Genomic DNA, 26,384 nt, shown 5'->3' on the forward strand with positions numbered 1-26,384 from the left:
CGTGTCGTCTTCTCTGTGAACCCCACCATTCTCTGTTGAGATCATCTGGAAAAGAACGTCTGTGGTTGCCACCAGCTCGTCTGGTGGCTACTCGGGGAAGGGCCTTCTCCATTGCTGCCCCTGGGCTTTGGAATGTGCCCTCTGTGGAAATAAGAGCCATCTTTGGCAGCTCTTACAAAGGTATTGAAGACACATTTGTTCACCTGGGCTTTTAATTAGATTTATAATTTTAATAGTTTTTAATGCTGGGTTTTAGGTAATTTTAGTTTTAAATTTTAATTGTTTTTGTTGTACAACTCCTGGAGACAAATGTTTTGGGCAGTATATAAACAAACAAGTACTTATTCCAGGAAATTCCCTCCTGCAAGTATCTTTGTATTGAATGCGCTTGGTATGTCTCTTCTAACGAAGGATTTTTCATAGCAAGGACAAATACAGGTTATGCTCATGCAAACAACCTGGTCTGTTGAACAAACTTTGTTCTGAGGGCAGGTCCACTCGACAAGTAAAAAACAACACCACCTATCTCTGGTTCCTGGAGTTTGGCGTCAAGCCTGACTTCTCAGGTGGTGGGAAGCTGACATTGGTTGTGTCATGTGAGCTCACCAGTGTCTGTTCCAACAGCCCTATTTCCAGTTCTGAAATGGACATCTGTAATCAAGGCTGACCAGATGTCAGTTCTGGAACTGGAAGTAGGTCTGTCGGAGTTGACATTACTGCCACCACCCCCACCACCCCACCCCTCCAAAGGAAGTGAGGTTTGCCTCCAAACTCCAGGAACAAGGATTTTGGCTTTTTCCATGAAGCCACTCTGAGTTGAAGTAAGGGAAGCGCGGAGTATCTGTTTCTCTTCAAAGTAGAGGAATACATCTTATTCCCACCCTTCCCTTACAAGAATGCCCCTGTACACTGCTTGGCTTATTGGAAGAAAACCTAAGAGTTCTAGGATATTGCCATAATGATTTGGGTCTGCAGATGGCCAAAGGCCATTGTGGCTGGAGATGATGGAAGTTGTAGTCCCAGAAACATCTGGTGACCCAAATTTGAGAACCCCAATTTAACTGGACATAACTGGGGTGTGTGGGAATAGCATTGTCAATATATGTGAACACTGTAGAGCTGAGGTAGGCCCTGCTGATAAGCACCATAGAAATACTTACTGCTGTTAGCAAATCAACATATAAAACAGCTTCATATGGAGTTGGGCTATTCCTCCATCTAGTTCAGAACAGAACTGATCTGAATGGCAGTGTAACTCTTACAGTGTCATTTTCCAACCCTACAACATGATTGCCTTTCCCTGTAGATACCAGAGATTGAGCCTAGGACCTTATGAATGCAAAGCAGGTACTCTGCCACTGAGATACGGGCCCTCCAAATGGATGGGCCCTTGTGTGCATGTAATATAGGAGTGACAGGCTTCTGAACTCATGCTCTGTTTGTGAGTGTTGCTAAGGATCCCTTGTGTTAAGGGGCATCAGTTCGGTTATGTGGAACAGGCAACTAGCTGCAGCTATCAATGGGCATTCATGGCAACCCAGACTCCTACACTTCAAAACCAGGAAACTGCAAGTCTTTCCTTGCTCCTGGTGGTGGTTTTTTGGTTTTTGGTTTTGGTACCTTGGGGTCCCTTCCCTCAGTCCACAGAGCTACATATTCTTCCCTCTTCTTTCCATTGCATCTTTCAGTACATCTGATCCTTGCAAATAGCACATGAGAGCTTAGAGGTGCTGATGTTCATACTTGCACAGCAGGAATCTGGGAGAATAATAAGGTCAGCACAGGGGCATGTTGTGCAAAACCCCATGATAAGTCATGACTCATTTCAGGTACCATGGTTCATTCTTCTTCAGCTCTAAATATGCTGACACAATGGGGAAATGCTCGTTCAGGGCCTTAATTGCCCTAGGGGAGGATGCAAAAGCTTTCCTTTCCCTTCCAAGAAGTATTCATTCATTCATTCATTCATTGTATGTATATATCCCGCCTTACTTCCACCATCTAACTCCAGGTGGCTTACATGAGGTGCCCAGGCATCCACCTATCCAGGCACTTACCAGACCTGCTTAGCTACAGCAAGATGGCTGTACAGTGTGTACTCAGACCATGCCCTGGGCCATCTTATAAGATCTTATTGCCATGAAACTCCCTGAAAGCCTGTGGTGAACTGCAATGCTTGAGGTACATAAGGTGCCAAAATGTTTCATGCACATCCCCAGTTGCTGGAGAAACCATTTCACCTGTCCTAGCCCTTACAGAGTGCATTGCAGAAATGCTTTGAGCTGTCTCAGCCGAATCATTTTGGCAGGAATGGGCAGATCACTTTAACAGGAGAAAGGCAGGTCTTAATTGTCCTCCATTGTTCCTCCATCGCCCCAGTGCAACATTGTTCATATTAAGCAGCTTGCTCTCTGTTTTGAAAAGCCATGCCACCCGGCTGCTGCTTGCTTGGGAACAGGAAGTTCTCTGTTCCCAGCAGCCTGTGGGCTGCGTCAGCACGTAAATGGCATCTACGCATGTGCAGATGCCATCCTGAGTGGTCAGCATGGTCCCCAAGTTTAACCATTTGAAATTCAAAATGCGTTGTGATGCCTCTTTTGTATCCAAGATGCACTTGTGGTGGCTCTCCCAAGGTAGGCCAGACATGATGAAATGCCTCTAGAGCCAGATGGGTGCCTAGAAAGAAAAGGAAGCAGCTGAGTTTATTTGTCATTCCCACATGTTGATTCTGGGATCCTCAGTTCCTATTTCCTCTGGCTTCTCGGCCAACCCTTTTAACCTTTGCCTATGGCAGGGCTGCTCAACTTTGGCCCTCCTCCAGATGTTGGCCTACAATTCCCATAGTTCCCTGGCTATTGGCCACTGTGGCTGGAGATTATGGGAGCTATAGTCCAAAAACAGCTGAAGGGCCTAAGTTGAGCAGACTTGGCCTGTGGTAACCAGAGAATGGACTGACTATAGAGTGAGGCAAGAACAGAAGGTGCTCCAAGTTCAGGAGTAACTATTTCACAAGATGTTCTCTAGGATGAGATGACAAATATGGACAAGCAGGCTACTGCTCTGATAGATGATTAGAGATGTGCACAAACCTCAGTTCAGCACTGAGGGGAGTGGTGAGCAGCAGCTTTAGAAGAAGTGGAGAGCAGGTCCCTCCGCAGCCACATGCAGCTTCCTGCTGCGATGGTGCGGCCCCCAAGAACCCACACATGGCGCCATTTGTGGGTTCTTGAAGACAGCGCTGTTGCAGCAGGAAGCTCCGTGAGGCAAAGAGCAGATAAGGACCTGTTCTCCTCCTCCTCCTCCTCCTAAAAGATCAGGCTCACAGCTCTCCTCTCTGTGGCGCCAGACCTGTGCACAAACCTCAGTTCATGCACATCCCTAGTGACAATGGCAAAGAGGTTTCTTCGCCCAGTGAAAAGGAATGATTTGACTAGGTTGGTTACTATTGGAGATCTTCATAGTGAAGAATAAAGGCATGGCAGATGGACAGGGAGAGGAAAGACTCTGAAATATTACAAAAGCAATGAATACTTTTTTTTTAAAGCACCCCATATCAGTACTGTAGAATAAATACTACAGATCCATATCAAATATTACATATTAATGAATCCTACATGCACAACTATTTCATTTTCCAATTCACATAAAAATGTGCCTATTATCCCTCAAAAAAGAATCTACTAATTACTATTAAATCACGATACATCAAATGCTGTAATAAATTAGATGACTGAAAAAACATGTATATGTAATCCTTTTTTTAAAAAATCAAGACAACCACTGCACAAGAAACTGAGGGTTTTTTAAATCTCTTAAACAATCTCCTTAAATTTTGTTAATTGAACTATCTTGAACATTTTACTTATCCATTCTTTACAAGCTGGCTGTTTCAGGAAGGAGAAGACTAAAGTAAGGTCGGCAACAACTGCTTAGTGCAAAAATTGCAGTGCTGTATTTGTGCTCTTCTTTCTAAAAACAAAGGGTGCCTAAGAACAGAACATCTTGCTCTTTCACCAGAAATCTTGTTTCTGTGGTTCTGCAAGATTAGGCAAATTTGTCCATACATTTGTGCAAACTTAGTCAATTGAATTAATATACTATAACTTGGGGCCAGCGTGGAAGATATTTTGTCTGCCAGCCCTGCCACACGCAGTACGGATGTGTGCACACTGTAAGCACACATGCCCTTCCCCCTTCCTGGCACAATAGGGCACCTTTCCTCAGTTGCATGGAGGCAGGGTCATTCAAACTGCCCTTCTGTACTCTCTGCAAATACTAGGTTAAATTCATATTTGCAGTACATGTAGAAGAGCAATTTGGATGAACTTTCCCCATACAATTAACAAACAGCATCTCGGGAGAGGGAAAAGACTTGCAGCATGCATATGCCCTTATCGTGCGTGTCAGACCAGTGGACAAAGTAGCATCTCAATTGCTCCTATGTTGATGATTTTTCTTAATTGAGTGACAGCCTAAAGAGTAAGGGATGCCCCTTTGTATGTATTCTCCAGGACTATTACTTTCTAACTGAAAAGATGTCTGGCAATCCTTTGAGGCTCCTTCCCAGGACTTCCTTAATTTGCTGAGATTTTAACTTGATATGTCTCGTCCCTGATTATCTTTCCTTACCCTGCACCTTCCTTCCCTTTCTCCCCACACCCCCTTATGTGTCTGTTTAGATTGTAAGCCTGCGGGCAAGGACTTGTCATTGTCTTATCTTTGTACGGTGCCTTGTGTGCTAGGTGCTTGAATAAGACATACCATCCTCATTATTATCTCTTAACTTCTGACTGCTAGAGCAGATTAGCCGACGAGAGGTGTCTGTGTGCCCCCACTCCTCACACTGTCCAGCTTAAGCAAGTTACCCTGTGTATCCAAACACAAGGCAGTAGATTGATACAACATTATGGATTTTCAGACCTCAAGACTGGCCACCTGCTGCCTGTTTAAATTTTTGAAAGGTCTTGGCATTCAAGGGAGCTTTTTTCTGCTGGTTATTAGGAGGTGTTGCATAAAGATACACTCTCGCTCTAGCTTTCTCCAAGAAGCAGCGTGATTGTCACAGGACCTTGTCTCAGTTCTTGCTCAGTTGCACAGGGAGACAAGAAGCTCTATTATTCCCATCCCTGTGAGTAAAGGAGAAGAGTGAGTTCTGTCTACTTGCTTTACTTCTGATTATGAGACTGGGCAGCTAAGGAAGTGGTCAATGCAACTACCCCCAAGTATTTATTATTCTTGGGAGTGACGGAGGAAATCCTTCTGAAACTCCCTTTAACTCTGACTAGAGAGAGAAACATCTTGCTTGGTTGGATTTTCTACAAGGAGATGGTTCCACTGTTTGTTTGTTTGTTTACATTTATATGCCGCTCTTCCTCCAAGGAGCCCAAAGCAGTGTACTACATAAGTTTCTCCTCACAACAGCCCTGTGAAGTAGGTTAGGCTGAGAGAGAAATGACTGGCCCAGAGTCACTCAGCAAGTATCATGGCTGAATGGGAATCTGAACTCAGGTCTCCCTGGTCCTAGTCCAGCACTCTAACCACTACACCATGCTGTTCCCTCTAAGGCATGTGCATGTTTGTGCGCTCACAAGTTTTTGGATGTTCGCTCAGTTCATTTTCGATCCCACACAGGTTGAATCAGGAAGGCCCCATTCCAAATGCAGGTGTGCACACACTGCCTCAATACTGCCGCCCAGAACAAAGCTCATTCTGCACAGAGATGAAAAAAATTAGAGGGACCACCAAAGGGTTCTCAGTAGTGGAAGGGAGGGGCCTCCTAGTAAATGGCAATTGTGAAAGTTAGATTTCGTGATTATTGGAGGCTTGGGTGCCATTCAACCAGTCTCTCCGAGGGACAAAAGTATCTGCCCTTTTGGATTAGGGCACCCAGTCTCTGGAATGCTTTCAAATGGTCTCTGAAGATAAAATAGCTGTAAAAAAATTAAAATATGTGCATTTAACTCTGATTGTTATAGACTTCTAGGGCATTCCCGCAGTGCTGTGTGTGTTTTTGTGCAGATTTGGTATCCCTTGTAAAAACAAAAAACACCTAACCCACATGTGCCCTCTCACTTCCTGTTTGTTTTGTTGTTGCATTCCCTTTTTAAAGTACTGGCTGGATGAGAATATTAAATAGCTCTCCTAACAATGTGACTTTTAGGATATCAGTGGTGTTATCCAGGTAAATGTGAAGAATATTTGTTGAGGCCTAGAAGGTTGACTCCTAATAATCACCTCCTGTATTCTGTAAACTCTCGTTGAGCAATGTGAAGTGGGGGAAAAGAATGGCAGAATTGTTGACAAGTGCAGTGGTACACCAGGTTGTCCGTATATTTCCTGCCCAGCCTTCTGCCTGACATGGACTATGAGTGTGAGAAATGCTCAGAGAAATTTCATGAGGAAAATGCAGAAGAATGTCTGTCACAAGCAATGAACAGAGAGAGAGAGAGAGAGAGAGAGAGGGAGAAACAGTTAGGGGATGGGGCTGTAGCTCAGTGGAAGAGTATTTCTTTTGCATACAGAAGTTCCCAGGCACAATTCTCAGCATCTCCAGGTAGGGCTGGGAGAGACTCCTGCCTGTAATCTTGGAGAGCTGCTGCCAGTCAGTGTAGACAACACTGAGCTAGATGGATCAATAGTCTGACTCAGTATGAGGTAGCTTTCCATGTTCCATGCAGATGGAAAGAGACTGTGGAGAAAATCCTTGGAAATCACACCTGCAGGGCAAAGGATGTCAGTTCCAGTTTTTCCTCCCCCTAGAAAGCTCCCATGCGCTTGATGGTAGATGCAAGGGATGAAGTATAGGTCATTCCAGACAAGCTAAGTATTTCTACCCAATGGAATCCAGGACTAATTAGCTGCAGTTGGTTGAGTTCAAGTCACTTTAAAATTGTGTGGTTCACATGGCCTGCATACCTGAGTTCAACTCCTATCGTTTGCTGGTTCCCCTTGCAAGTTATTGCTGGCCTCAGTTGCCTATTTTACTGGGTAGTTTTATCTTTAGAATAAAAATAGGCAAGAATTCATACATCTTGTATCTTCAGAGGTGACTGAGGATAATCCACACCTGCTTCTGCCGGCCAGTGGTCGTGTTCCTTCTTCCTTTGAAAGATATCCTTATTACAGTACCACAGCTTATTTATGGGCAGTTCAGTTCCACAGAGCACCAGGTCTGGATGAGCCAGTCTGCCTCTCAGGGTGGATTTGATTTAAATCAAACTGATTTAAATCACGATTTAAATCACTAGCAGGGTGGATAAAAATCAAAAAAATCTGATTTAAATTAAAAAAATCCAATTTAAATTTTAAAAAATCGGATTTTTTTTATTTAAATCGGATTTTTTGATTTTTATCCACCCTGCTAGTGATTTAAATCATGATTTAAATCATGAATTAAATCAGTTTGATTTAAATCAAATCCACCCTGCTGCCTCTGCTTTTGACGGAGGGAATATGTCGCATCTCTTCAGTGGAGGCTTCGGTGAAATGCGCCAGCTTACTTCAGATGATCTTCTGTGCAGTCACTGACTGTAAATGTGTTGGGTCTGGACATGGCCTTGAAGCAAAGTGGGGGAGGGGGTCTCTCTCAATGATAGCTCTTCATGTTTGATAAACCCTGACACCCAGTGGGTCACACTGCAAGCAACACCCTTCTATAGCTTATCATTGGGCCATGTTTTCTTATTTACCTGGATAGCTTCATGGAGGAGAGGTCTTTCAACGGCTACTAATTGGAGGGCCACCTCCAGCCTCAAAGGCAGGATGCCTCTGAGTACCAGTTGCGGGGGAATAATAGCAGGAGAGAGGTCATGCCCTCAACTCCTGCTGTAGGCTTCCAGCGGCATCTGGTGGGCCACTGTGCGAAACAGGATGCTGGACTAGATGGGCCTTGGGCCCGATCCAGCAGGGCTGTTCTTATGTTCTTAAACTGGTTCTTTCCCTCCACTCTACAACCCATTATATATGTAGAGTATTCTGTTTGGGGTTTTAAAAAAAACAACTCTGTCATATACCATACGCAAATGGTGTGTCTTTTTGTGTGTGTAGTCTAGCTGGAAGAGGGTGCAGTGCTGGTCACTTGTATAGGCCTCACTTCTGCTCTGGGTAACGTCCTGTCTTGTAGCTGCTTATGATGGACAGTGTCATTAGGAGAAGCTCCCCTTGGGGCATGTCTTCAAGGCGGCTACATGTGCTCCTTGGCCACTAGGAAGTGTATAACTGGAAGCATCAGAATTGTCCCTTGGAAAGTCAGGTTCCTCTTTCCCCAGTGGCTACAAGACCAAAATGGCTAAGCAGCCTACGTGGCTTGCTCTAGATGTGCAGTCTCTCCCTTTGGCCATGTGGACTGGAAAGGGGCCACCCTGTGCTGAAGCCCCCACTGCATATGACCTGCAAGAGCTGGAACTGCTGTATCATGTGGATAATCCAGCAACTGACTCCTTATACAGAGCATACAGCAAGCCCCATTGCCATCTTGCGAGGGGGGGGGGGAGGGAGAAATCGGCCAGTCACATTCTTTCTTACTCTTAAGATGGCTGTTTGGGGTTTTTAAGATGCTGGCATCGGCGTGAGAGCAAGGCTGGCAAGGGGCCCTATAGTAGTTAGCTAAGGTCATTGCTGGGAGCTGCTGGAGTGCAATGGAGGCAAGCTGGGCTGACTGCTAATTGGACAGCACCTGCCTGGTTCACATTTCATACTGCCTTGCTCTGAGCTCTGCTCCTTTTTAAGCTGGAGGCCAGGAAACAGGATTGGGCTGCTATTCAGATCGGGCTATACTGGAGGAATGCTCTGGGCAGGCATGGCTGAGAAAAACAGATGGTGGTGGTCTGTCTTCTGGATGCAGAGGGGAAATTAACTCAAGGAGGCTCTATTGCAGGGATTAGTGCTCAAACCCTAATTCTCTCTTTGGTGGTCTTGTTCATATTGCTTATTTCCATCTAGTCCAGCATTTCATTTCCATAACAGGAAGCTTACAGGCAAGTTGGGAAGGTAACAGTGCCCCCCTCTGCTTTCTTCCCTGCATCTGGTATTCAGAGGGGTATTGCCTCTGAACATGGAGGTTTAACTATCATGACTGATAGGGGCTTTGGGTGGGAGAAACCCCAGAAATGTGTGGTGGGAGTGGTGTGGTGGTGTGGAACTGACTGCATTCCCTACCACTTTGATGGCAGGGGGCGGGGTACCAGCTGCCACTGCAGTTCAACCAGCTGTTTCCTGCAGTTGTTAGAGGGGCCATAGTTGGTGCTAAAGTATATGCCTTGCATGCAGAAGATCCCAGGTTCAGTCCCTGACCTCTCCAACTAAAAGATTAAGCTAGCAGGTGATGAAAAGACTTAACATCCCTACCAAAAGGCTGCTGTTTTTTTAAACAGAGTATTGAGGCAGTGTGTGCACACCTGCATTTAGAATGGGGCCTTCCTGATTCAACCTGGGTGGGATCGAAAATGAACTGAGCGAACATCCAAAAACTTGTGAGCGCACAAACATGCACACGCCTTACAGAGAACAGCATGGTGTAGTGGTTAGAGTGCTGGACTAGGACCTGAGTTCAAATTCCCATTCAGCCATGATACTAGCTGGGTGACTCTAGGCCAGTCACTTCTCTTTCAGCCTAACCTACTTCACAGGGTTGTTGTGAGGAGAAACTTATGTAGTACACTGCTCTGGGCTCCTTGGAGGAAGAGCGGGATATAAAATGTAAAATAAATAAATAAATTTTTTGGTAAATATAACAGGTAAAAAAAGTGTTCCATTCTTGGCTAATGTGAAACAAGTTACTTGTTGAGTGTGGTGGGTCCTGCTTCAGCTTTTAAGTCAAAGCACAATTGATCTATGCTCCAGTTAGAACAAATATGCACACACTAGTCTTATGACTGTCTGATTAAGGCTGCCATTGCCTGTGTTTTGTTTTACTGAGTGCACAACCTTTGTCACTGGCGGCTTGAGGTTTTTCAGCTTGGTCTTGGTACTAGGCAACAGGAAGGCGAGGTAGCAAAACATTAAAATAAATTAGAAGACTGCAAGCCAAAGACTTGGCTGCCTACTGTATTTCAAATCAATACGTGAACTCTGGCCTTCTGCTGTTCCTAACTGCATATATCTCCCTTCACAGATTCATCCCTCTGGCCTTCTCCTCCTTCCCTTCATTCTGCTGGACCAATCCATGTTCACAATTCCTTCAGGGTTCTATGGGGCTTGCTTGCGCTCACAACCATATTCAGACCAAAGAAACTATAGATCTGGGAGCACAAGATCCCTGACCCCTGCTCTTATTGCTTACCTTTCTGTACAAACCTGGTGCTCCTACCTTAACATGACTTGCCCTCACCTCTTTCTTCCTTTGTCCCCTTTCTATTGGACTACAGTTGCCACAACCAGACATGGTCCCCAGGTGCCCCCTACCCTGGTGTCCCATGGATTGACCTCTGGTGCTGTCTCCCCATCCCCCGGGGCTTCCTCTGCATGCAGCTCAGACAGAGGAGAACAAGTATCTCTGGTCTGTCCCTCATGCGTGTGTATGCAAAAGGATCTTCCTCAGCTGTGGCTTCTGAGCCATGATCATATCATGTCCTTGTAAGACTGCAGCCTACATTTTTGTTTGCATGCCCATGTGACATCTGAGGGTGTATAATTTCTTCACCTTGGGTGGGAAAAACCCACACTTGACCCTTTTGCTGAGCTTTTGTGTGTGGGCCATTTGGAAGTGAGATAGGTTATCACAATTCTGGATTGAAAGTTACTGTACCACTCATAGTGGCTAATGACTTTCCCATTCACCTGTATGATATGGCTTCTTAACTGGAGATAACAGAACAGAGACAAGTGGAAGTGATACTTACTGATGCCCTTCAAACACTTGCCTTTTACAAGAAGCCCGTAGCTTTGCCAAAGTACCAAAGCCTATCAACTTCTCCAGCTATCATGCGCAAGAAACACTCAGGATTCTACCTGTGTTTCCAAGGACTTCAGGCATGGCTGCAAGAAGCCCATTGCCTTCTGATCCTGCCCACCCATCCTTTCCCCACCTTCTTCCACTTTTGTTGCAGACTAGAGTTATCAGGTAAAAACTGATAGCTAGGTGGGGTGGAATCTGTCACTCTCCAGGGTTGTCCTGTCTCTTGAAGCATAATTCATGGAAGCTGGTGCAAAGGAATACAGCAGCTCATTCTTCAGCAAGATAGGTGCTAAGCCAAAAGAGCTGCTTCCCCACTACAGATGCTCCCTGCTGAGAACCTTCCTGTTTGTTTATAAGAGCCAAGGAATCCTGTGTGTATAGCCAAGCACAACTGGCACAGCAGAGGATCCTATTTACATAGGACGCTGCCTTCTACTGAGTCAGACCATTGGTCCATCTAGCTCGGTATTATTTATACTGATTGGCAGCGGCTCTCCAAGGTTTCAGGCAGGAGTCCCTCCCTGCCCTACCTGAAGGTGCTAAGGAGTGAACCTCGGAGCTACTGCAGTGGCTCCTATGAAAGCATCAAACCTCTTCTACATAAGAGTAACTCTTTAATAAGGGAGTTTAAATCCCACATAGGTGTGTTTACAGCCCCCAGAATTGCTTCACCAATCCGGGGTTCAAGAGCCAAGCGTTCAAATCTTGAAATAAATGCTTTATGGTCATTGACCCAACATCACAGAAACAAACAAAACACAATAAAAATAGTACAAGTAATGCTATATCGGGCAGCAGCGATACAGGAAGATGCTGAAAGGCATCACCTCATACTGCACGGGAGATGGCAATGGTAAACCCCTCCTGTATTCTACCAAGAAAACCACATTGCCCTGTGGTCGCCAGGAGTCGACACTGACTCGACGGTACACTTTACCTTTAATGCAAAACACAGAAACTCAAATCACCTCAGACCTGATCTTACATGTGGCCGCACAAAATTTGGCCACACACACTGTTGTAGATATGCAGTGATCAGAGAATATCTATCAATCAAGCAATCAATCTTTATTATGGTCTTAGACCAGCATAAAGTAAAAGGGTGATTACATAAAAGAACAAATATTAAAAGCCTGTTGATAAATGACTAAGTACAAGATACAAACCTAACTTAAGGCCAAAAGGGACCAAAAATAGAAATAAAAATCAAAATAAAATTGTGGTTATAAAAGAGTAAATACTAAAAGCCTGTGGGTGCGCAACAACACAAACACTAAAAAAACTATAAAAAGGGAAAAAAATCAGGAGTAGAAACAAACTTAGGAACATCATAGAAAGAGGCAAAAATGCATTATAAAGCCTATAAGAGGCATTTTTACTAAAAGGACTAAAAATAATACAGCAAATGCATGAAGGCCTAAACGCCTGAGAAATAGTAAAAGGCATAAAAGAGAGGGCATAGAATTGTAATAAGGTTAAAAGACATAAGAAAACAGAAATATATAAAATCCTGGGTAGTAAAACTGGGAAACAGCCAGATTGAAGGATTGTTATCAGGAGCCGTAGAAAGGGAGGCACGTGAGCAATTGCAGGGCCTGCCCAGAGTGACAGGGAGTCAGATTAAGGCTGGAGGGGCTCACTGCCCGTCATCCCTCGACAACCTGGCAATGCTATATATGTTATGGCAGGCTTGGAGTCGAAGAGTAGCAAGGAGCTGCTGTTAAATTGTTTCGGGCAACCTGGATACTTGCTCAGCAGTGGAAGGATAAGGGAGGCGCGAATGTCTCTATAGAACAAGCAGTATAAGAGGACATGCTCAGTAGTTTCGATCTGCCCTAAGCTACAGGGGTGATCAGATAATTAAAAAGTTGTATATTCCTTGTCTGTTCTAACAGGAATGTTTGATAAAAGCGGGGAGATAAGAGAAATATGAATATCTCTGTAAAATGAGCAGCATAGAAAAACATGAGTCAGTTTCAATGCCCTGCCCACAGGGACAGATTTGACTGGTAATAGGGATTTTACAGTACCTACCCTCCAGTACAGCAGATGGGAGTATGTTAAATCGTGCAAGGGAGAAAACCCTTCTCTGGGAGCATTCAAATCTTGCCTTTGCATTGGTTTTGCTGTGTGGTTGTAACTGGGATTGTTATGATCACAGTTGCATATGATCTAACTTAAAACAAAACAAAGCGGCATTCTGCACCAAAAGAAGCATAATTCTGCACATAAATTAAGCATCTTTGATTATATTTGCTTATTTCGCATAGTTTACTCTGCAAGCCATATGTGGGAGCAAGAATCTGAAGTTCATAAGAATAGCCCTGCTGGATTAGGCCCAGAGCCTATCTAGTCCAGCATCCTGTTTCGCACAGTGGTCCACCAGATGCCTCTGGGGAGCCCTCAGGTAAGAGGTGAGGAAATTCCCCCTTCCTTGCCATTGCTTGCCTGCAACTAGTATTGAGAGGCATGTTCCCTCCTGAGGCTGGAGACTGGTGGCCCACAACGACCACAATAGTAGCCACTGATAGACCTGTCCTCCATCAATTTGGAGAAGCCCCTTTTAAAGCCATCCAAGCTGGTGGCCATCACCACATCCCATGGCAAAGAATTCCATAGATTAATTATGTGCTGCGTGATAGAAAACATCCCATCTCCCCATGACTTATGGGACTTTGCCAGATGTCCACACACTTGAAAGCCTAGACTCTGAGCCCCTTGGGGACAGGGGATAATCTTAGCATTCTTATGCTATGTAAACCACGTGGAGAATGTTTTTTTGTTGAAAAGCAATATATAAGCTATATTTGTTTGCATCTATAAAATCTAGACAATTATTTTTAAGAAAAAAGGATGACATCCCTGAGGTGAACTTTGCCACTTCATTCTGCAGAGAAGTGCAGGCATGGCGTATACACAGCCCTGAAAATAGCCCCAGCATTTGTCTATAGTTCATGTGCAGAGGTTCTCCATTCTAATCTCAATTATTGCAGTGGGAACTCCTGGCTTTCACAGCTGAGAAATGGAACCTGGTGCTAAAACTGTACTGGCTAAGTACTGTATTTGTTTCATGTATACTCTAATTTGAACTTACTCCTTTGCAAACACTGGTTTCAACTGTTTTGGTAATTTCAGTGTACACTCAAAGAATGCTGTGTTTTCACTACTAGCGCTCACAGACCACAAGTTGCTTAGCTCAGAATTAATGAACAGCGAAATACCAAACCTGCAAGTTTTTGAACTTGGCCCCATTTTACGCTGGCTGTGTTTCTGTGGTTGAGTGAGAGTGGAGGTTCTTCACTGCTTTCTTTTGCATGGTCCTCACTTTCAAACTTTGCCAGTTGATCACTTGCCTTTGAAGATTTGATAAAACTAGAGCTATACCAATTGCTATCACATTTTTGAGGCAAAAAGGGGACTTAGGGGCTATGTTAAAGCTCCCAAACAGCCTTTTAAAAAAAAATCTCTTATTTGCAGCTCTGGCTTTCTCCAATCTGCTGATTGTTCTAACACTACAGCAGAGACTTCTCTTCTTGTCTAGTGCTCGAGCCCATCAGGGATTATCGAATACATATGATGCCATATAACCAATCAGATTTTGCTAAAAGACTTCAAGGGCAAACTAAGCCAATACTTCGAGGGGAGGATGGAACATTTCTACTGCCAAGGTAGTGCAGCTGTCCCCACCACAGGGGCATCCGCTTCCTTGGCTTGTGGTGCTTTCACTGTAGCAGAGCATGGCAAGATGGGGAATGTCCTGGATATCTATCCAGATGTAGATGCCGCCTAACGACTATTGCATTATGTTCATCTGCATCTGCATTTTTTACAGATGTGCAGAGACATGTGACTAGAGCTGAGTTGGAGCTGTCAAATGTCAACCTTGTTGACAAGACAATCAGGCTATGTCCTCTGTGCTCTCCCCAAGCATGTCTCTGTCTTTCCTGTCCCTGAAAAGGAGGAGGTGCTTTTCAGAGGGGATGAAACTTGCCCGTCCACCCTCTTTGGCTTGGCTCCAGCTAAACTCATTGGGATTTAGCTGATGGGATGCCATTATAGGAGTGGGCAAAACCACAATGACTAGCCGACTGGGCATCACCATCCTGAGCATTGGAGGGCTCTTTGCCCTTCTGCATCAACCAAGTTGAGTGTTCATGTTTTCTTGTAAATATTTTCTCTTTTGGCTTCCTCTGTATCTGGCTTCCCCCGCCCAGCCCCTGTTCATGGCCTGAACTGCTGTCTGTTTTCAGTTCCTTCAACATCTGTGTCGTGCTGTGTTTTATTCAGTTCAAAATCTCAGGCATCTACACTCCTCCTCCCCCATAGCTTTAACCTTAACCAGCTTCCCAAACTACGCTCTTTGTAGCACAAACATATCTGTTATATATTTTGAAGGATTTGTTTGTCTGACATAAAGTAATACTACCTGATGACCTGGTTGTGCCGTCGAGTCGGTGTCGACCCCTGGCGCCCACAGAGCCCTGTGGTTGTCTTTGGTAGAATACAGGAGGGGTTTGCCATTGCCTTCTCACATGCAGTATGAGAAGATGCCTTTCAGCACCTTCCTATATCTGGGAAACACACCAGCAGGGAGGTGAAGTAAACTTGCTATCCCTTTTTTCTGGTTTAAGCTAAGTGCAGCTATGTTTCTGTCCTCAGTATGCTTCTAGCCCTCATGACTCCAGGTTAACTCTGAAAACATGAACAGAGGTAACTTGAAAGAATACCACAGTGGCCTTCTGTTAATTTATTCATTTTGGATTGCACCAAGAGTATTAGGTTCTTGTTATCTGCAATGATAACTACAGGTTTAAAACTATTGTGGTGATAACCCCAAGAGAGATCAGAACAATTTGTGCTTGAAGTTGAGACTCCAAAAAGAAATTCCATACCAGGGTTTCGATATTGTAGTGGCTGAGAACCATGGTTTAGGGCTCTTCCAGATGGTGTTATATTCCAGCTTCAGCACAAATTAAGGCGATAAATAAAACTGAGAAGTATACACGATGTCGGAACTTTCTTAGTTTCATCTGTGGCAATCCATGAATGAACTGTGCCTCTGCAAACTCCTTTTATTCTAACTTGTGGGGGCCAAACACAGTTTATTTGCAGATTGCCAGCAGATGGTGCTAAGAATGTTACACAACTTGCACAATGTGTGGATTTTTCATTTTATTAGTGATTGATTGTGCTGAAGTTGGAATATATCACTGTCTGGAAGAGTCCTTGGTCAATAGTACTGAGGCAGCATCTCAGCTATGGCCAGTCCTTGGCCAAACTACCTGATGGAAGTTCTGTCCAGTGAACTGTCAGCTTATGTAAGAATATGCCTTGTGTAACTAAGCCAGCTCTTAGTGCAGATTCTGAAGTAGAGATACCATTTCTCTTTGCTAGACTGGTTCGGTGGCACAATCTCATGTTCATAAATCCATACCAGTTACTGATTTACTTTGCTTTTTTGATTCCTCGTTTTGCTTACGTGTATGTATGTACTTTAGAAGCTGTTCCATTGTTGGAATTTAAGTATCTTAACAGTGACCAGATTCACCATTTCCAAGTTGCATTTTAATACTGTCTGATTATGCGCACCATCACCTTCTGAAAGTATGGGATGTCCTAGGGTTTGGGGCTTTTAAGCTGAAGCTGCAGATATAGTTTGTTCCTTCTGTGGAGGAGCTGATTGTGATGTTGGAAGCTGCTTCAGCTCCCCCCCGCCCGCCGCCCCCGGTAGTGCTTAAAGTAACTTTGACATCTGCAAAACCAATCTGATCACAGAATACAGTAGCATGGGCATCTGCAGGAATTGCGGGTGGGGGTGCAACTTTTGTCCCCTCATGGTAGGACCAAAAAAGTAGATGTACCATGAGCAATGATAACTCAGCAGGCGCTAAGTCCCTGAAGAGTTAACATCTGTATTTGGCCAGAGAATTCATAGTATTTTTGTGGGCTGTGCTTGAGAGAGGGGGTTGAGAAGCACATCTCGGCTATTTCCCAGTTTATTGCAAACACGCGCCTCATCCATGTTCTTTAAGAGCAGACAGGCATTCATTTCTGTCTCATTCCTTTCTCTGTATGTGATGGCTGCTCCACTGAGCTTGCAAAACTGCCTCCAAGCAGTAAATCAGATGTGAAGTAGAAAATTTTTGCAAGGGGATAGGAGGAGAAGACACTACCATTTTGAACCAAAGATGTGTGTGTGTCTCCCCTCCCCCCACTCCACACACCCTCCAGTGAGTTCACTGCACATAACTCACTGCCTTTTAAGCTTTCTACACAGTTATCCTTCTCTCCTTTCTGGGTTGAAAGCTAGCAGAGTCCTTGGCACCACTGCCGTTTGAAGCCAAAGTGCCCCACATCTCAAAGTCTCGTCTGCTTCCTTGCTATAACATTACCAAAGCGAATAGTGGATAATCTTGTAAAGTGTAAGCACCGAGACTGCAGGAAGGCTCTTATTTTGCCATGAAAATTTTATCCAGAATAGATAGTCCCTTGGTAAGATCTAACTTTCTCTCTTTTCTTCTATGTGTTCTAGGCTTGGACTCTCCAAAAACCAGCAGGGGTTTGAGATCTACCTGTGAAGCTTTGGGAGTAGTCAAGTCCTGCTGGAACAGAAAGGAATTGCTTCACCCATTCTGAATTGAGTGCACAGGGGTTCACGCGTGCCGCAAACATGCCTATCTTGAAGCAACTGGTGACAAATTCGGCCAACTCCAAGCGCCGCTCTCGGGCTGACTTGACTGCAGAGATGATCAGTGCTCCCCTTGGAGACTTCCGTCACACCATGCACGTGGGCCGGGCTGGTGATGCCTTTGGAGACACCTCCTTCCTCACCAGTAAGCCTGGTGAGGGTGAACAGGAGGCCACAGAGGAGGTGAGCTCCTCCTCCAAGCCCAGCTTGCTGTCACGCAAATTCCGCAGCAGTAAACGGTCTCAGTCTGTGACGCGCGGTGACCGGCGGGACATGTTGGGCTCACTGAGGGATTCCGCTATTTTTGTGAAGAACGCAGTCTCTCTGCCTCAGCTCACGGAGAAGGAAGTGGACAAGAGTGGTGGGAAACAGCTGCCCAAGAGCCTCTCCTCCAGCCCTGTCAAGAAAGTCCCTGAGGAGAAGACCCCTGAAGAGAAACATATGAATGGCGCAGCTGCAGCCCCCAGCTCTGGTCCCCACAGTCCTGGCCTGGAAGAACGGGCCTTTGGTGACATAACTGACTTGCCCCTGGTGGTACCCAAGAACAACTATGGCATGAAGCATGCAGAGTCCATCATGTCTTTCCATATTGACTTGGGGCCCTCCATGCTGGGGGATGTCTTGAGCATCATGGATAAGGACCCATGGGAGCAAGAGGATTCTGGTTACCATGGTGCTGAAGAAACCCAAAGGGATGCAGGCCCTGCAGAACCATCAGCAACCCCCTGGCTTAGCCAGGAAAGCAAACTTCCACAGGATTCCTTAGTTCATCATGATGACACCAGAGCAGCAACTTACAGTCCTGGCTCAGCCCGTAGCATTACAAGTCGTTTGACTATGGACAGCAGCTCAATCTCCAGCTGTGCCTCTGTTGGGGAGGAACAGCGTAGTTCAGCCCCTAGAGGACCCAACCATGCCATTCCAGAGGATGCAAGGCATGATCCTCCTAAACAGTCAGACAAGGAATTCTCTTTCATGGATGAGGAAGATGATGAGATAAGAGTATAAGGCAGGCGTTTTGAGCTGAGAAGTTGCTTTGACACAAGAAGGAATAACTTGCAAGAGCTTTTGGAATAAGTGGCATTGCAGAAAAGTTGTCAAATCCTTTGCCAGCTTTCTTACTATTGACTGCCATCATTCCCTTAAGTGGGCTGTTGGAAATATATATATTTTTAATCCCTCTCTAAGTGGAGCAGTTTGTGGGGAGGGGAAGAGGGACCAAGTTGGAAAATCACCTTTAAATGGTCTGTTTATTTTATGAACCTGGAGTTGCCTAAAGGAAATCACTCAAGGATATTTGGAGAAACTTTATTTCTAGGAGAGAATTCCAGTATAATCGAGTAGGAACTACTTTTTTTTAAAGGAGTTTGTTAACTTATCTACTGCCCACTTAAAGCAATACAGAGCTGAAATACTACAATAAAGCTCAAAAGCACTAGTTTCTGTATTAATATATATACATTTCATTTTTACATTTTTACTAGTATGCATCTTTTCCCCCCTGTTGTCCAGGAGAATACCATTCTGGACATGGCACAACATTTTAAGGAGGTTGTACATTTGTAAAGAGCAAAAACAGGGGAGCTTGAAATAACCAGATCTTCCAAATATACGTTTGGATGCTAATAGTTCTCTCCCTGTGGGCAGGCCTCTGGAAAGATCTACCAACCCTGGAATTTCAGCTAGACATTTGTGTCTCTAAAAAACAAAAATCAGAACTAGCAAATCATTGGGGAACACAGATGGGGGGGAAAGATTATCTTTTGCATTTTACCTTGGGACCCTCTTTTGTTCCATCGGGGCTCTCTGTGTGAGAATAGTAAAAATGCAAGCATTTCTGGAATCAAGCCACTGATTGCTCCCCTGCTCCTAAACAAATGTTTCACCTTTGGTGACAAGGTTCTTCATAGTGGCATACCTTTTTGGAGGTACTTTGCTTATCTGATGCTGTTTGGAATTTCCCGGTGTGAGATGAATGCCAAGGGTGGTGGCCAGTCGAAGTCAAAACTTTGCTCTGTCTACTCTCTCGCTGCCCCAATCTCTCCTTCCCTCCACCCTGCTCCCTCCCCAGGCTCTTTCTCCTTGTGTAAGTCCGGCTGGGTTTGGCTGCTGATGTGCAAATCTGGAACCCACGCAGATCCTAGCACAGCCCACTCACCTAACCCCACTTTTAAGCCCAGTCTGTAACTGAGGTTAGGGCGCGTGTGTGTCCTTAACCCCGGCACTGGGATCGTGTGTGTGCTCGGGCTGCTTGCAGCCCGAACACACACACACAAGCAGGCCCCTAGCGCACCTGTCTCACAGGGGTATCCACCAATGCACCATGCTTGTCGTGCTGTGCATTGTGGGATATGTAGATGCTGGGATGCATTGCCCTGGCCTACAAAGTTCCGTGCTGCATGCAGCAACGTGGCTCATGTGGGAGTGCAATCCTTAGGGTGTCCTGAGAGATGTTTGTGTTGCTAGAGTGACCAATGGGGGCTGTTGGAAGAATGTGGCTTGCCTGAATTTCTGCAGATCTAAACTGAGAGACCAGAAGTAGCCAAACATAATGCCATTTCATCCTTTCTTAATTGAGATTCTAGAATGTCAGCAAGGCTGACGAAAGCACAAAGACCCAAGTACTTCATCTTCCAGGAACAAGGAAGACATTGCGCTGCTTCGTTTCCTTCCCATTGAAACTGCTTTTCAGGCCCTCATTCTCGGTTTATTTGAGAGGTGTTCCTGTCATTACTATCTCCCAACCTTCCTTTCCTCCCTCCCCACCCACCCCACTTTCCTTCTTTTTTGTGCCTTGCTTCACATTTTGCTGGGCATTAAACACTAACTTTTTTGCTTTTTTTAAAAAATGTTTTGTTTATATTTGATGTCCCCACCCTTTGGAGAGTAGTCTTTCCCCCTCTCTTGGATTGTGACTTTGTTGCGTGTGTACAGGTATTTGTTCGGTGCACCTGATGGAGTACTTTTAAAAAACTGAAGTATGTTTTAAAATGCAAAGGAATTAAAATCTAGTGAAAAATTGCTTTTGAATCCTTTGGAAATTTCTTGGGTTATGGTGGGTTTTTAAAAAATGTATGTTTTTGTGGGAGGAGATGGAGGCAAAATAATTGATAGATGGACTTGCCTTCAGTAAGGTGGGGTTTCATACTGTTGTGTACCACAAACACTACTTGCAGAAGGTTCCAAGTTGCCTCCCTAGCAGCATCTCCAAGACAGGGCTGAGAGAGACTCCTGCCTGCGACCTTTGAGATGCCGCTGCCAGTCTGTGAAGACAATACTGAGCTAGGTAGACCAAGGGTCTGACTCAGTATAAGGCAGCTTCCTATGTTCCTATGTCTTAAGTCCAGCTTAAACTGTGTCATGTAGTGTGTTTGATCCTACATACCTTTCAGGCCAAGATTTTAATGTTTGTTTCCTTGAGTTACTTCAGAGATTTATGGTACTGACTCTGTTCTTGAAGGTCTGTAGTACAGACCTTCTCTTGTGATTACAGTTATTGCTAGTCTGATCAGGGCAATGATATTATTGCCAAGAGATAAAGCATGCTGGAATTAATTATAGGACTTTTGTGAAACTTGTGAAGCTGTTAACTGGTGTAGCACCCCACTTTTGCCTCACTCCTCCAGTATTAGTTTGTGGACTTAGTTTTGTTCCTCTTGTTGGAGGCGCAGGAAAGACACTGGCTGACATCCAGATTAATGCTGCACTGGCACTATGGGGAAGGAGTGATTTCACTGATCTCTGCTTTCCTCTGAAGCCCTCTGTGTTTCCCCAAAATAATTATTATTGCTACAAATATGCCATTTTTCAGCAAAAAGTTCTCAAAGTGCTTTTCATAGCAAAAGATGGTTCCCTGTCCCAAACGAATTTACCATAGATGAACAACTTTAAAAAATAAAGATTAAATATAGGTTATACCTATACTGACCCAAAAGGAAGAGGATTCTGAATTTAAGATGACTCCTTGGTTTCTAACATCAAAGAACTTGGGCGGGGGGGAAGCGAATCTCTCTCTCTTTATACACACCCACCACCACCATTTGAAAAGGTGCCTCTTTGTCCAGGTAGCAGGGATTATAAAAAGGGTACACTTTTTTGAGAGGCACAGTGGGCTTCAGAAGGAAGGGGAACCCTCTGCTCTTCCCAGGACAAGCATTAGAGGCTGTTGCCTGCGAGCCCGATCCCAGCACTGCCCCGAGCCAAGCCCGAGTTTTTAACCTGGCATTCAGCTGAGGTTAAATGAACCTATAGTTTGCTTAACCTTGGCCAGCAATTGAGTGAGCGATTGCCACCAGGTTAAACAGCTTCCCCTGGCCGACCACCATTTCCAGCAGTGACGGGGGAGAAGTGCCAGCTGCTCTAGTGAGAGCGGCCACCGTGCTTGTGCCCTGGGGCACCTTGGGATGCAGCAGGGGTAGGGAAGTCCTCCCAGCTCCCGCGGTCGCCACACTGCTGCTCATTTGGATGCGCGGTGCGGTGGAAGGGAGGGCAATCTCTGCTTGTCTACCAGGAAAGGCAGGTGAGTTCCTGCCTTCCCCGTAGTGCACCCAGCAGCAGCCTTGAGGTCGTGTGAAAGACCTCTATGTCTGGATCTCAGCCTTTGGCAGAGAGGCCATTCACACGATCACAAACTGTTCTCAGTTTTGGGAGCTGTGTGCGCTCCCATTTTTGGTTGTGTGGAAAGTGAGGTAGGAGGAAAAGCTTCCCAGGTTTTCCTCCTACCTTGTTTCCACACAACCGAAGATTGGGAGCGCACACAGCTCCCAAACCTGGGTCGAAACACAGGTTTTGATTGTGTAAAATGACTTCAGAATATGGCTGCTGCAGTGTCAAGAAATGCAGGCGCTTCCTGAACCCCACATGCTCCTCTTTAGAGCTCCCATTCCTCTATAATCCAACTCTCCGCATATGACTCGCCCAGATAAATGCAGACTGCTCGCCAGGTACGATGGTCTGTATGGAACTGGCAAGCCCTCTGGGCTGCCTTAGGCAAGGAATACAAACTGATTGAGCTCCTAGGGGGGCCACTGTACATGGGTGGGGGGCTGGACTTTGTTCAGCTTGGTAGGACTGATTGTCATATTGTAATTTTCAAGTCATTTCACAGTAAAATAGTACTTGGGACGGCAACATTTATTGGCAGAGGCACAGAAACTGTGTTGCCTTGAAGCAGTCCTCTATCCTCTACCCGCCGCCCTTCTTGTTCTGGTGGTGCTTTTGCTACAGCACTAAGCAGGAAATAAGTTTAAATCATACTTCCTTTTAACCAAGGTGCCCCTCCAAAAGAACGCTTGTCCTCTCCAGCATCTCTCCTTTAAAATCTGGACATTCGTTTCTTTATAAGCAAAGACTGGGTCTCCCAGGTAATGCCAGTCTACCTAGTGCTGCTTTCAAGCCACAGGCAGCTGCTTTGCTGAAGCTGTGACCTTATCAGCCTCGCCCACAAGCCTACAGTGCCTTGTTCCATAAAGAGCCGTTTCAGCAGTGCCCCTGGCATTACACAACACTCAGTGGGAACCTGGACCTCCTGCTCTGGTTTCATAACTTTCTGTCCTTGGGAAAACGTATCTGATCTTTGTGTCCCTCTCAGCACTTTCCACATCCATGCAGGATGATGCAAGGTGGTTTTCACTGCTTTTCACTCCTAGCAGGGAGCTGGCCTGCTTCGCATTGCCCTTGGAGTTCAGCTTCCTGTGCCTACCACCCGCTGAGATGTTTGTGGGAACAGGCAGTCGAGCCCAGGGATAATGTATTTCAAATGCATCCAACTAGTGATGCTGGTGGCTTAAATCTGCGGTGTAAATGTAAAATGGGGTGATGTGGAATGATACACACAGAGCAATGACAGCGTATCAAGGCTCTGCTTCCACTCTTCCAGCCTGGCGGAGAGTCGAGTCCCTTCTGTGCACGCAAATGCACAAACGGACAATGCAGGATCTATCTGAGATCCAGTACGCAATACAATGGAAATGCTAGCTGGGGACACTGATCCATTGTTCTGTGAAAGAAAGAACAGCAGTGGCAGCTGGTTGGGGGAGGCCTATGCACTCGGCTGAATGGCAGATTCCGCCTTCTGTTTCCTAAACAGCCAGTGCATTGGCATATAGTCTCGTGGCCTGATATGGGGGAAGTCAACTTCTGTGTGTGGGGCAGGCTGGCTAGAAAAAAGACAAGGCTACAGACTTCGCCCACTGTTGGAACGAGGGTTTGAAGTTATGTGTGTGTATTGATATATTTATATCCCACTCTTCCTCCAAGGAGCCCTGAGTGGTGTACATGATCGTTTGTCCTCACAACAGCCCTGTGAGGTAGGCTAGACTGAGATTGAAGTGACTGGCTCAGAGTTACCCCGTGAGTTTTATGGCTGAATTGGGATTTGAAATTGATTCGTCCTTGTCCTAGTCCAACACTAACCACTACGTATGCGGGCTCTCTTCATACGCATAGGATGGGCTGGATTTAATCATGTCATTGGCCTATTTAAGTCCTATGGACAACAGATGGGGTGTGCTGTTCACCTTTGAATCTGAGCAGTTAGTCAGTCCAGGAGTCCACATGCTCTTGCATTTTTTAGCTTCCCTTCCCTGCACTACAACATATCGGGGTGATAAATCTTGTGATCATGAAGGAGTCAAAGTTTCATTTCAAGTGTGAGCACATCACAATTCTCTGCAGGAGACATCGTGACTTTTAAGAAGCAGGAGAGAGCAGGACTGCATGTACTCTCTCCAATCTCATTCTCCAGCATTCATATGAAGGCCAGAATAGAGGATACATGTGCACAACTGTGCATGTATAGGGTGCTCACCTCTGATGTGTGCGGACTGCATAGAGAGTGTGCTAGCATACCCCCGCCACACACACACTTCATTGACAGACCATTTCAAAATGGCTACTGCCAGAAAGAAAAGTGAGAATCTCTCTCTCTCTCCGCCCCCCCCAAGGAAGTTCCCACAATTCAATCACACCCAACACTTTCACATCAAGAAACAGATCTAAGGAGACTATCATGCAGGAACCGTTTATCCTCAAGAGTGTGCCAAGATGTACTGTGTGCCATGCCCCGTCCCCTGGACTTCTTGCAATCATGTGCTTAGTGCTAGTTATCAGAATGCATTCCCTAGCACGAGCCAGCACGGTGTAGTGGTTAGAGTGCTGGACTAGGACCAGGGAGACCTGAGTTCAAATCCCCATTCAGCCATGATACTTGCTGGGTAACTCTGGGCCAGTCACTTCTCTCTCAGCCTAACCTACTTCACAGGGTTGTTGTGAGAAGAAACTTAAGTATGTAGTACACCGCTCTGGGCTCCTTGGAGGAAGAGAGGGATACAAATGTAAAAAACAAAATAAATAAATAAAAAGCCCTGCCTGGAGAGCTAAATGAAACCTGTTCCCTCCACCGCTGGTAAAGGTAAAGTGTACCGTCAAGCCAATTTTGACTCCTGGCGCCCACAGAGCCCTGAGGTTTTCTTTGGTAGAATACAGGAGGAGTGAAAGTACTTAATAATGTTGTACACACATCCATCTGGTTGCTGGGTTTTGTTCTGAGAACATGGCAGTTCTCAGAGCTATGAACTGCTTGCTTTGTTGCTGAACACACTTATGTATGGCAGAGTCAGACTCCATCCCTGCCATTTCTCCAAAGGCCCATTTGCCACTTTAGGGGGTCCTTGCATCCAAAGGGCACTTGTACTGTCTCTTGGATGCTGTTCTGTCTGGAGTGGTTACTCCCAATGGCCTGCAATTGGAACTGTGAGTCTAGGTGCAAGCAACATTGTGGTGGAGGCTGAAGGTCCAGCGAGCAGTCAGTGCTGGAAGTCATGAAAGAGCAGTAAGTACCCCAGCCTGAGACTGTGTCATGGCTTCCTGAATGAGGCATATGGTTGTCTGGGAGAAGGACTTCCTAAAGTAGCTCTGTTTTCCTAGAAACATGGAGTATGGATGGTGGTAGAAAGTGAGAGGGGATTATCAGAAAGGGGACTTGCTGTCAAGCAGCAAAACACCACAACCTCTATCTTTTCAGACACCTGTTGTCTTCAGCCTCTCATCTGGCAGCACCAACATACTTGCAGGTTGACAGAGCAGAAAGCTTGCAATGGTTTGCTGAGCAGGCAATTGATGCTCTAAATAGCAAAAGGAGAGGAGAGAGGCTGCTTCAGGCTCCAGCAAGGGCAATACTCTGGCCTGACTGCTCAGCCTCCAAAATGGACTGCTTTCTAGAGAACCAGGAGTGTCGTATCAACTTTTTAGGGATGCTGGGCTGTCTGGAACCAGCCCCCAGTCCCTCTTCCATAGATTATATTATTGTGGGACTGAAGGATTTATCATAACTAAGAATTTAACGAACATCTAGAAGGGCCTGCAAGGGGCAGCAGAAATATATGTAAATAAAATATTTGGGGGAGACATTTAGAAGACAAGGGGTATGTGGAGTGAAGAAATTCAGATGCTGTTTCCATGGCAACTGAAGGTCCTATATAGGGAGTCTGGTTTTCACAAGCATTAAAGGTTTAAGGAACTGCTAGTGTTTCTACACACTCTCTCACACACTAGACATTTTTTAAATTTTAAAATGACTGAAAGTTGCTTAACTTCTACATAAACACCATGGTGGGCCATTAAAACAACCAGGACTTTCACCCCATCCCAAGATGGCAGAGAAACACATCTTCATTCTGCCTTATGCGGATGACTCAGAAATTCTCTCTAGGACCCCCATAGGACATAGAAGAGCACTGGGGGCCCTCGTTTGCTGTTTTAAATGTGGCTATGATGCTGAGACACTACAGAAGTGATGTAGTT

The 26,384-nt window shown here is 45.4% G+C and overlaps 1 protein-coding gene across 2 annotated transcripts in view; it reads left to right on the plus strand.

The window, feature by feature from the left end:
- The window catches only part of CDC42EP4 (CDC42 effector protein 4), a 29,869-nt gene extending 9,265 nt beyond the window's left edge, over nt 1–20,604 (plus strand). For both annotated transcript variants that reach the window (XM_053301958.1, XM_053301959.1), the window contains exon 2: nt 17,427–20,604. In XM_053301958.1, the coding sequence (XP_053157933.1) occupies nt 17,565–18,590 (1,026 nt within the window). In that variant the 5' untranslated portion in view covers nt 17,427–17,564 and the 3' untranslated portion in view covers nt 18,591–20,604. The remainder of the gene's footprint in view (nt 1–17,426) is intronic.
- The last annotated feature ends 5,780 nt before the right edge of the window (nt 20,605–26,384 follow it).

Source organism: Hemicordylus capensis, chromosome 2 (assembly GCF_027244095.1).
Source record: "Hemicordylus capensis ecotype Gifberg chromosome 2, rHemCap1.1.pri, whole genome shotgun sequence".
NCBI classification, from domain to species: domain Eukaryota; kingdom Metazoa; phylum Chordata; class Lepidosauria; order Squamata; family Cordylidae; genus Hemicordylus; species Hemicordylus capensis.